Below are 12,140 nucleotides of genomic sequence, written 5' to 3' on the forward strand. Positions count from 1 at the left end.
GAATAGGTACAGTAGATAATTGCTTTACAAATGACTTATTTGATTATGATAGGTGACAAATAGACACATAATTGTTTAATGGATATCTCACTCTTGAATCAGAATTTGGCTCACTCACAGAATACTTGTGTTTACACTTAGGATTTGCCTCATAAGTAGGTTTGGGAATACCTCGATCAATACGCTCTGGAAAATCATGGAGCGGAGGTGCATTCGGTGTAAGAGACAATTGGTTATGAGAATTAACAGAAGATGGGTTCATACTTGGACTTGATATAGCATCAGGAGGAAGAACTCGGGACAGTTGCTGCTCGATTCCATTGCAAATAGTGGACCGCTGCTCATTTTCAAATCCAAATTCTATGGGACCCGTGGGCTGGTTTTCTTGCTGACTTGGTTGCTGCCGCTCAATGGACATATCACCAAAAACCGTGGGCTGCTATTCTGCTTCAGATGCCGTGAACTCCTTAGTGGGCTGATTATCAACACACATATGCTGCTGCTCTTCTCCAGATATCGTGGAGTGCAATGGCTGCTCTTCATGCAGCTCGGTTCTAGCACCAGGAGAGTAATCAAAGGTCAAAACGTCATTATTATCTCGGGTCAGAACTTCACTATTTCGGTACTCCCCCTGAAGTGAGGACGTGGAAGATCCAAACATCATGAGTGATAAACATTTTCTTACTAGGAGGATGATAGCAACGATATTCTTTCTAGGTAATGGCATAACCCAAAAAAACACAAGGAATGGCTCAAGGTTCAAGTTTATTATTCTGTTGAGGAGGATGGAGGTGAACAAAAACAACACACCCCAAGACCCGTGGGGAAAGATTTGGAGTCGGTGAACTGCTAGTCTGAGATGTGAGAGCCTAAAATGGCGTGAGAAAGTTGATAGTACGAGACGGAAGACGATTATTAAGATAAGCCGCTGAGGTAAGTGCCTCACCCCAATAATGGAGAGGCAGATGTGCCGCAATGATGGAAGCACGAACCATTTCTAGCAGGTGTCTATTTTTGCGTTCAACAACCCCATTCTGTTGAGGAGTATACGGGCACATGGTCTCATGAACAATACCATGCAGATCAAGGAATGAACGAAGTTCCAGATTAACATATTCACCACCATTATCACTTCAAAGAACTTGGATATTCCGGTTGTATTGCACATCAACCATTTTATGGAACTTTTGAAAGGCCGAACTAACTTCGCTTTTCGACTTTAACAAAATAACCCAAGTCATTCGGGTACAATCATCAATAAAAGTAACAAACTAGTGAGCACCACCAAGAGTAGCAATTTTCAACGCCCCCATACATCAGAATGCACAATCATAAAAGGAACATTACTTTTATTGAAACTGGGAGGAAATGAAGTTCTATGGCTTTTAGCCATTTCACAAACATCACACTTAAACTGAGAAACATCATGCTTGACAAACAAACTAGGAAATAACTTATGCAGATAACCAAAGGAAGCATGCCCAAGGCACCGGTGCCACATCCAGATGTCTGACACTTTATTAGTAGCCCCTTGAGAATCATCAACGGAAAGAGCTTGGGTCAGCGAGCTAGAACTACCGGTCGTCAACTCCAAGTAATAAAGGTTCCCTCTTAATACCATAACCAATCGTCTTCCACGTCCGGATGTCCTTAAAAATACAAAAGCAGGGCCAAAAAATAACCAAACAGTGTAAGGCAAGAGTTATTTGGGCAATGGATAACAAATTATAATTTAAAGAAGGAACCACAAGAACAGTGTCAAGTTTCATGGTATCAGAAAGGGAAACAGTGTCTTCCCCAATAACAAAGACGGCATTACCGTTAGCAACATTGACTATGGTTTGTGTGGATGTTTTTAGTGATGGAACCTGTCTAGAATCACAAGTCATATGTTCAGTAGCTCCGGAATCAATTATCCATGTATTATTCGTAACAGTAGTAGAAGTACTTAGGGCCTTACCATCACTACATGCCGTAGCAATCATGGCAGATGCCTTGTCCACGATCGAGTCCGAATCATTCTTGGTTTCTGCAACGGAGGCTCGAGATTTGTTGCACCGAGGATCACCTGTCTTATCCCAATTCTCAGGATATCCAATCAACTCAAAACAGCAACTCTTTGAGTGTCCTGTCATGCCACAGTGTAGGCACTTACCTTGGGGACGATCCTGGCTTGTTTGGCTAGAACAAGATTGTCCTGACTTGTTTTGTGACCTGTCTTGGTTCAACCAAGAAGATGATCCACGAGCCTTTGTTACCATGGCAGCAGGTTCACTCTGGTCAACCTCCATCTTCATTGCTTTCTTTTGATCTGCTTCTCGATGAACATATGCATAAGAAGCCTGAAGACCCAGCGGGGGATCCTTCCATAGTACTTCACCATGAACCTGATCAAACTCATCATTGAGACCACCAAGAAACACATAGACTCGTTGTCTCTCAGTGGATTTTTGAAATACTTTATTAAAGTGATCCAATTCTTAGAAAATATCAGTTAGCTCCCCAAAATAGGTAGCCAAAGGTTAGCCATTCTGACGAAGCCGTGATGCCTTCTGATTCAACGAATAAATTCTAGCTTCATTATTCTCATCAAAGTAGGCTGCTTTAAGAGAGTCCCAAATTTCCTTCAAAGTAGACAACCGAATGTAGCGTTTCATAATCTCTGGCTTCATTGAAGATAAAAGCCAACTCTTTATTTTTTGATCTTCAGAGAACCAATCATCATACTTAGGATCATCTTCGTTAGGTGCCTTGATAGACCCACGAAGATATCCCATCTTCTTCCTTCCAGTAATATGGATTTGAATGAAAGGAGCCCATAAATCATAGTTCTTTTCATCCAAAACCATACCAATATTAAAACTTGAATTCTTTTACTGCACCATAATTGGAGCAGTCGCTGGAACCAGCAAAGAACCAGCCCCCTTTTCTTCAGCCATCAGTCTTGCTGTCTGTATCACCTAAAACCTGCAGCGACGTTGATTGGAATGGGGACCCAATAATCGACTGACAAAAAAAAAACTGGGCAGCGGAACAATAGGGACAAACTGATAGAACATGGGCAACAACAATTTCTTGCTCGCTACAATTGAACAGAGACACGCAGCAACAACTTCTTGCTCGCTGCAATTGAACAGAGACACAGGCAACCTAAACCCAGTTAGGGTTATGTGCTTTCCTTTTTTTTTTTCTCTAACTCGGCTCTGGTGCCAAGAAGAAAGAATGTTTTTTTCAATGAAAATTGTGTATTCATCTCAATCAATGATATATATAATGTTGGTACCATTTATTAGGCCTCGTATTTGGGCCTTATCCCTAAGCCCATGACAAATGTAAAAGGGGAAATAGCCCTTATTCTATAAAAGGGACTTCCTCACCCTTATGAAAAGGGCCTCACATCCATAGAGAAACAAAAGGTCTCAGCTTCACTAAGAGATCCGGAGAGCCTCATTACAACAATAGAGGGCAATACCCTCTCAGCCAAACAGAGGGCAAAATGGCAAGGGCTACATCCGCAGAAAGCTCCCTTGCCGATCTATTGTAATCCATACATACAGTTACAGAGAAATACAATCAACATCAGTGTAGACGTAGCCCAAACATTGGGGTGAACCACGATACATCTTTGTGTTCTTGGGCGTTTGCATGATTCACAGTCAGATTTACGTTGTTCCAAGACCTTCCGGTTTTGTGTATAAACATTTGGCGCCCTCTGTGGGAATCGACACGAAAAGCTATGTCAGTTCTCTCTCAATTTTTCATCCCAACGCCGTGAAACCCTCACAACCACCATTGTCCACCGTGAAATCTGCAAAACCCATGATTTCCAACTTTAAGCAACTCACTCTCTCAACTCTCCCTCTCTCTAACCCTCGGTACTTCTTCCACCCTCACCACTTCTTCATTCTTTGTGAAATACAGAGATAGTCTCCTCCCTCTCGACCTTGCCATTGCACAGAGAACGCAGCAACAACAATGGAGTTATTTTACATCATTTTGTTCGGGGGAATGGCAGCGATGGTGGCACCTCTCGAACTGAGCAAGAACAACAAGGATTTTATCTTAAACTCTCTCTCTGTCACCACCCACATGCATATACACATGCATGATCAGCATCAAACACGTCATCTCAACAGATACCAGCTTTCGGACCGAGAGCTAATGGAAGCAAGTTTGTGTTCACTGCAACTCTGGGCTTCTCTGGCTCGCCGGCCTTCGGCGGCCAAGGCTCTGCCGCCGCCACTACTTATAGAGCTACCCAATGCATGTGGAGGCTCAGAGAGACTCATCACCTTAGTCCAGCTGAGCAACCGCCTCACCGCGAGCTTGGACAAGGACGATGGGGGCACGGCGACGAGGGAGGTGAAAGAAGAGATTGGTTTGGATCCTAAGCTTGTCAATGTTTTGAAAGTTCTTGAACCATTCTTATCGAAGGTGCGAAACGAGTACAGCTTGGGGCAGCCTCAACTGTACAAGGAGGTGAACAGAAAAGATCCCAAAGCTATGCTTGACGGCGCTGCCGTCACTGGCCTCATCGGGATCTTGCACCAATAGGGGAAAACCCTCTGAAACTGCAGCATATCACCACTTTCAGGCCAACCCGTGGAAAACCATAGAAGAAGATAAGTTTTCCTCTAAGTCATAATCATTTTATTATTATTTTATTGTATTATTGTTATCTCTTTCATATATGAAAACAGAATGACCAATATATATATAATAATAACATGAAGAGATCATAATATATTTTATGATGCTTGTTACAAGGTCATTTGTCGGCCACCTCAGGGTAGTATAATATAACTTTAATCATTCATTTTTTCCACAAACATAATCATGATGCATCATGATGCTCCTACTTTTTGCTTTGCCTTTTTGACCAAACCCAAAGCCACTCACGTGGCATTCCAATGGGAAACCGAAAAAAAGGCCAAAGAGGAAAGAATCCCAAGCAAACATGTCTTCCACAATTTAGCCGAACGTGCATCACATTATTTTGCCACTATATACAAATCATTTACTGCACAATAAAATATTTATGTGTAGTGGGCACAAATTTTGTCAATTTGATTTATTCATTATACTGTCATTTATTGTCAGGAATTATTGAGCAACTAAATCCACTGATCAACATTGTTGCTGATTAAAAGAACCCAATATGCGAACCCGACAAGTGGACCTTAGTCATGTCAAGAATCAACTCATACTGAGTGCATGTCGACATAAAGTAGATACTTGCAATGAGGAATACCACGAGCCGAGCCGCCTCGCAGCGAGTATAGCCTCTAGTCGAGCAGCCTCGCAACAATCATCGCCTCCAGCTGAGCAACCGCCTCGCCGCAAGCATAGCCTCTAGCTGAGCAGCTTCGCAACGAGTATCTCCTCCATCCGAGCAACCGCCTCGCCGCGAGCATAGCCTCTAGCTGAGCAGTTTTGCAACGAGCATCGCCTCCAGCTGAGCAGTCTTGTAACATGTGATACCTCTAGCCGAGTATTGCTTTATGTTGAGTACTGGTTCAAAACATCTAGCCACTTCGACCCGTACATGGATTGGATTTGAAGTCTCCAGCCAAAAGACTCTCATGACTGAAGACTTTGGGGACTACTGTTGGTACCAAACATATTGGGCCTCAGACATTGACACATTGGGCCTCAACATTTGGGCCTCATCACCTAGCCCATAATTATGTAAAAGGAGGATCCCCTTATTCTATAAAAGGGGACTCTTACCCCTTCACAAATCAGACTCTAGGATACCCCTAAAACATACAAGTCTCAAACAACTCAGAGACAACACTCTCTTCCTCATGGGGACTCCCCTTGAGCTTGCAATCCATACATACAGTTACAGAGAAATACAATCAACATCAGTGTGGACGTAGCCCAAACATTGGGGTGAACCACGATACATCTTTGTGTTCTTGGGCGTTTGCATGATTCACGGTCGGATTTACGTTGTTCCAAGACCTTCCGATTTTGTGCATCAACATATACAATCATATACGATCCTATCAGAATAAAGGAAAGAATAATTACATCCTAAAAATAGGAAACTAAATATGGTAGGAATCCCACAATTGTAGGAATCCTAATACAAATCAACACAACCAACATTCAATCAAACAAGTTCATTAATTGACATGGCATGTATGCACCACTTGTCAGATACTACGCTAATGTAATATAAGAACGTGATATCGTTAACATTTTTCATGTAACAATGATTTGATCTAGGGGTGTGATATCCACACATTTTTTTACTTCTCACACATCCCTTATTAATTTATGTCTTTTAATTTTCTTCAATTCATCCGATTTGACGGCCAAAAATTAGAAAGATGTGTGAAAAATAAGAAAGGATTGCACTAATAGCGACTCAATGTTCCTATTTCCTCCACACCATATGTTGCTCGTTGGCTCTCTAATTTCCATGTACTTGTAAATTGTAATGCCTTGATCTCTTTCCAATTTTCATAGATGTATTAGGAAAGCCTCCAATTGTGTCATGGTGTTCACTACTCAGCCCAAATTTCTCTTATGTGATAATGGCACAAGCAGTAATCCCTAGTTCCACGTTGCGATCATCATCCATCACTTCTGCAGCCCCAACCTGTCAACATTGCAATTGTCTCAAAAGTTGACAACTTTCCTGTCAATGGTAGCATTAAATCTTCAAAGTGAAAACCGGAGCATATCTAGGCCTTCATCACCAACGAGTCTTCTACGACACCGCTGGACATATACTATCGTCACTTTACAAACGAAGAGATAATTGTAGGGAATTTTTTTTATCGCAAATAGCAAGTGACGTTTTAACAAGTCTCTTATTTATACTTATAGTACTGTACTGCACTATCTTATTCATTTGTGTACTTATATAATCTCTGCACATAAAAGATGGCAAGTTTTCAGAGGGGATAGCACAAAATCTAGTGAAACAAACTAGATATTTTCTTGGCAAATAAAACAGCCGAAGTTAGAAAGTTGGTCTGCAAGTTCTTGTGACATATACGCTGGTGACTCAACCATCGTTGACCAATTTTATAGTAGTTATGAAACCATTGATAGTACCATAGCAGGTTGTTCATCTGGAACTGCAACTTCTTAATGGTATTAGAGCAAATTGTATCACGTGTGAAGGCCAACGGGCATACATACTCTACATTATCCCGTTTGTGTTGTTCATGTGTTTGTTAGAGAATGATGTGTTAGGCTTGAAAATTTGTCACACGTGAGGGAGCGTGTTAAGCGTATCAATTCTAATTCGGAGAAGGGAGGGATCTACGATGTCTTATAAGTAAATTGACTACTTTTCATATTGTCAATTAATTTTATGGTGAAAACTCAACTTCCTTCAATTATCAATTAAAATGTTAATATTTAATATCATTCAAGAAATAGGTGTGCTATCCACACATCCCTTTTTTACTTTTCACACACATTTTTAATTTTCTACCGTTGGATCGAATGAATTAAAAATAAATAAATGACATAAATTAATAAGGGATGTGTGAAAAGTAAAAATAGGTATGTGAATATCACATCCCCTAAAAAAAATCATTCTTATGCCATATAAATATCATTTTTTTTGTGGTGCATTGTTTTCGTGTTAGGGTCTTCCTCTTCCAAGAAGTGATTTCTTGAAAAGCAAATAAGTTTTTCAGAGTTTAGTTTTTTGTTGGCACATTGTTACTTCGTAATACCAATTCACATATGTTATAACTTATAACTTAGTATATATTAAGTTCAAACATACGTTTGGTTGTTCGAACATCACTCAAGGAGCCTAGAAAAGACTCTTGAGTGACTATCTTTTCTACATTTTTAGTACAAACGATATTCTATACTAATCTGCACAAAGGAGATAGTTGAAACCCGAAACGCATTGAATTAAAGAAAAAACGTTAACCACTAGAGCAATTCAACACTTAAAACTATCTATTCTAGATGGCCCGCTTGAGAACTTGGGGGCCATAGACAAGTCTTCAAAGTAGGATCCTAAAGTTCTCTGCAACTCTTTATACATTGATATGTATAGAAAGAATTCGATAAATACATGAAAAGTTTTTTTTTCTACATCAAGTATCCTTAAAATGTAGCAAACACAATAATAATTTCAAACATTAAAAAGTAGCAAATGCAATAATAATATCAAACTATAGGACCATTATCATACCAGAGAAAAAAGTTCCCAATAACTGATAAAGGAAAGCTATAAAATAAAATAAAAATAAAAATAAAGATAAAATTCTCTTTTCATTACCTTTTCAATTTGCAGGCAAGAGTCTAGAAATGATAATTTCGGTGTTTTGTCTATTTGAGAAGGGAACCGATTGTAATAAGCAAGGTTTTTAGAATTTGGAGCATTTTTGCTCACCACAATTTTTATTATCTTTAGATGAGTTTGAATTTCGAGATTCGTGTAGTAGATAGGAACAAATCTCAAAATTAAAACTCATTTAACAGTGATAAATAAGATGGTGAACATACATCATACTAAATGTTGGTGAGTAAAAATGCACTCTGGTGTTTGTTTTGGGATGCGATAACGGACATAGAGTTTAGTCGTCTAGAGTTTGGTGTATGACAATATAGGGAGTGCGACCAAAAAAGTAAGTAAGTCTGTTTTTCAAGTTAATAAAAATAAGTTTGAGTCATTTAACGTTTTAACTTTCACATACAAAGCAGGTTTATTGTTTTTATTCAATTAATCATATAAAACAATTAAACATTACAAATGCTTCTCCAGATTTGGGAACCCTGGCGGCCGTCTAAGAAGACCACCTTCAGGGGCCGACGCCCTAATACTAGATTAGAAAACATCTACGAACAAAAACGTGCCAATAAACAAAATTTGTTTTCCAACAATAAGCCGTCCCCCAATGTTTTATATCTAAGTGCATCTCCTAATGAAATATCATTCAAAATGTCAAATTTCAATTTGATGGTTGACTTGGTAATTTGACATATTATCAATATTTTTTTTCCACTCCATATGCCAAAATTTATTGTTTCATTTATGTTTTTTTAAACAAAAATAATAAAAGTTTGATTGTTGTTGATTTAAATATAATACAATAATACTTAAATATGATAGCATTTAAGGTAAGACAAGTGAAATGCCTTTAGAAATAGCAAAAAGCATACTTGAAGCCAATTTCAAATTTGGCATCTCTTTGTCCATGTCAGCTTAGCCTTCTTTTCCATATCAGTGTTGACATTTCGGTTGGACTAACTACTACGTCATTTATTACTGTTATATGTTTATGTGATATTTTAAACATCTCTTTTAAAGATAATCAAGCCTCTAGGTAAAGAGATTCCTTACTAAAGATTATCGCACGCGGTGTCGTATTCTTCCCACCACGCACTGTGACGCGGTATCGACTTTTACTCGGTGCGTCCGTCTTTTCTTAATCGGTCACCACCGATTGATTCCCGCGCACCATCTCACCGAGTCAACCCATCTCATAATTTTCAACGAAACACCATCCGACCCCAATTTAAATCACAAACTTCTCATCCATCACCAATAAATACCCCAATCCGATCACGACCCTATTCCAAAAACAAACAGAAATATTTCCAAGTCTAACTGATCATCATTGCTTGAGAGTTTCTCTGACTAATTAATCAACGACATGTCTTATGCTGTACCGGTGCCGGCGGCAGGGCCGAGCGCACAGCCATTGGCGAACCCAGTGACGGTGGTGAGCCCGCAGTTCCTCGCAGCGTACCCGGTGGACCTGGTGATCACGGAGAAGATGATGACCATCAAGGAGGGTGCGTTTACTGTGTCCGATGTCAACGGCAACCTCATGTTCAACATCAAAGGCTCACTTTTCAGCCTTCACGACCGCCGCGTGTTGGTCGACAACGCCGGTAATCCAATCGTCTCTTTCCGACAAAAGGTACCCTACCAGTTATACCATGCATCTTTCTATAATTTCTTACCTTTTCTTCAAAAAAATTTGAAGTTCAACATTTTCTTTCCAAAAGTGGATGGAAAAAATCAACTTAGTTGACAGACTTGAACAAATTTCTTACCTTTTTTTTTAAATAAAAAATCGAAGTTCAACAAGTTTTTAAGTTCAAAATTGTGCCATAATTGACGAATTTGAACAAAATAAAAGTAAAATATGCAATAAAATAAGGGAACTTTGACGAAAAGTTATTGGTACTGTTTACTTTAACGAAAAATAATATTTTTATACTAAAAAGCCAATCATGGTACTATTCACTTTACCTTTTATCTTGTTCTTATCGTTAAAACTCAAAGTTTTCAAACTTTTTTAATTAGTTTTCCTATAAAATAATTATAGGTACGAAAGTGAAAATTCAAGTAGATTACATAAGTGTGATTGTAATTTGGCCTCTTCCCAAGGATAATTCCTAAATTAAGAAGATGAAGTCTCCGGTTGGGTCAGTTCAACCAAGACAAAGGCATGGGAGTCTTTGGACATCTCATGGTAATACAATAATCAAATCTTAATAATAAGACGTTGACGATGACGTTGATTCATTTTTCTTTTCTTTTGCTAATTTCGGTAATTTTAGTAAATGAAACTTGTCGTGTTGCACTAACTTACTTGTTGGATTGCTTATATTAAACGGATTCTTTTTTGTTGGTTAAGATAATGACGGCACATAGGAGATGGCAAGTATATAGAGGAGAGAGCTCAGACTCCAAAGATCTACTTTTCAGTGCCAAGAAGGCATCTCTTTTGCAGTTCAAGACTGAATTAGATGTGTTCCTGGCCGGTAACACAAAAGAAGACAACTATGATTTCAAGGTCAAAGGAAGTTGGGGGGAGAGATCTTGCACCATATACACTGGAGACAACACCATCATTGCTCAAGTAAGAATTTTACTGATCATTCATCAATTTCGTGCTTCAATATTGTGTTTGCTTGATTACTGAGGCGGTACAATGATATATTTATATGATGCATACGCATGATTCTAACGCGTGCATGCGTTCTTATTGTTGAATGCAGATGCATAAGAAGCATGACATCAAGAGCCATTTCTTTGGAAGAGATGCATTTGGAGTGACGGTGTACCCTAATGTCGATTACGCCTTCATAGTCGCTGTTGTGGTCATTCTTCATGAGATTAATATGGACAGAAGCGGGCTAGACTGAAGCCGATCACGATGCTTCTTAATTACAATTAAGTTCAAATTTACAAGTTAATGAATAAATTGATGTCTGTTGTGATGACTATTTCTATTGTGTTTTCTGAAAAAAAAAAAAAAAAAAAAAAAAAAAACTTATGAATGAGTGATGATTTGGATCTCTCCTAATTTAGTGCTATTATCTTTCAAAATTCGCGGTGCAATTGTTAGTTCACTAGTCAATCAATTACAACTCGTTCAGAAGTACTTTTGAAATGACTAAAAACGTTTCTGTAAAATTAGTTCTAGGTTTCAAAAGCACTCAAGATATGTGCTTTTTCTAGTGTCCCTTGGAATTTTATTAATAATTGGTTTCAAAAATATTTTCACTAAAAACACTAAAAGTCATTTTAAATCACTTTCAAACAGGGTTTTAAAAGACACTAGACGCTAGTCGGGCGGCGGGCTGGGGCCTAGTGCTTAGGCAAGGTCTAGGCAGACTAGGCGGATTTAATTAAATCTATTATATTTCGTGTAAATAAATGTCTATTTATACTTAAAATATATATAATTTCATCATAAACTACAAAATAGTATGACATATATATTATAAGCTATTGGAACATAATGAAAACATAGGAAACAAGCATATAATGTGTGTTCATTTAAGTATTCAACATATCTCTTACAATTTATTAAAAAAATAAAATGCAAAATGAAAGTTATCTATTTTCTGTCTAAGTGAGTCGCAACCTAGGTGGGTGCCTAGGTGGATCTTGGCGGGCTAGGCGAGTGCCTAGACGGTCTAGGCGGGTACCTCAGTAGGTCTATGCGCCTTTTCTTAATTTTCAAATGGCTAGACGTTAATCGGGACGGTGACCAACCGCCTAGCATCAAGGCGAAAATTTTTAGAACAGTACTTTCAAATGAGCCCATGGTGGAGAATTCCAATGGCTTGATGAGTCGGTTAAGTGACGTCACCACTCCAACTTGCCTTATGCTGGAGTACGTGTTGGGTCAGAT

General features: G+C 38.8%; 1 protein-coding gene across 1 annotated transcript; it reads left to right on the forward strand.

The window, feature by feature from the left end:
* The first annotated feature begins 9,531 nt into the window (after positions 1 to 9,531).
* On the forward strand, positions 9,532 to 11,226 carry LOC126594380 (protein LURP-one-related 15-like). The gene is made up of 3 exons (XM_050260682.1): positions 9,532 to 9,911; positions 10,635 to 10,859; positions 10,999 to 11,226. The coding sequence occupies exons 1-3, from the start codon at positions 9,642 to 9,644 to the stop codon at positions 11,143 to 11,145; spliced, it is 642 nt and encodes a 213-aa protein (XP_050116639.1). The 5' UTR covers positions 9,532 to 9,641; the 3' UTR covers positions 11,146 to 11,226.
* The last annotated feature ends 914 nt before the right edge of the window (positions 11,227 to 12,140 follow it).

The sequence above is a fragment of the Malus sylvestris genome, chromosome 12 (genome assembly GCF_916048215.2).
Source record: "Malus sylvestris chromosome 12, drMalSylv7.2, whole genome shotgun sequence".
NCBI classification, from domain to species: Eukaryota; Viridiplantae; Streptophyta; class Magnoliopsida; order Rosales; family Rosaceae; genus Malus; species Malus sylvestris.

What these genes read in the sequence shown, in the direction of transcription:
- LOC126594380 (XM_050260682.1), top strand. Translation starts at nt 9,642, where the DNA reads ATGTCTTATGCTGTACCGGTGCCGGCGGCAGGGCCGAGCGCACAGCCA. An exon ending in TCGTCTCTTTCCGACAAAAG is followed by an intron (nt 9,912 to 10,634) that starts GTACCCTACCAG and finishes TTGTTGGTTAAG; the next exon opens with ATAATGACGGCACATAGGAG. An exon ending in ACAACACCATCATTGCTCAA is followed by an intron (nt 10,860 to 10,998) that starts GTAAGAATTTTA and finishes TGTTGAATGCAG; the next exon opens with ATGCATAAGAAGCATGACAT.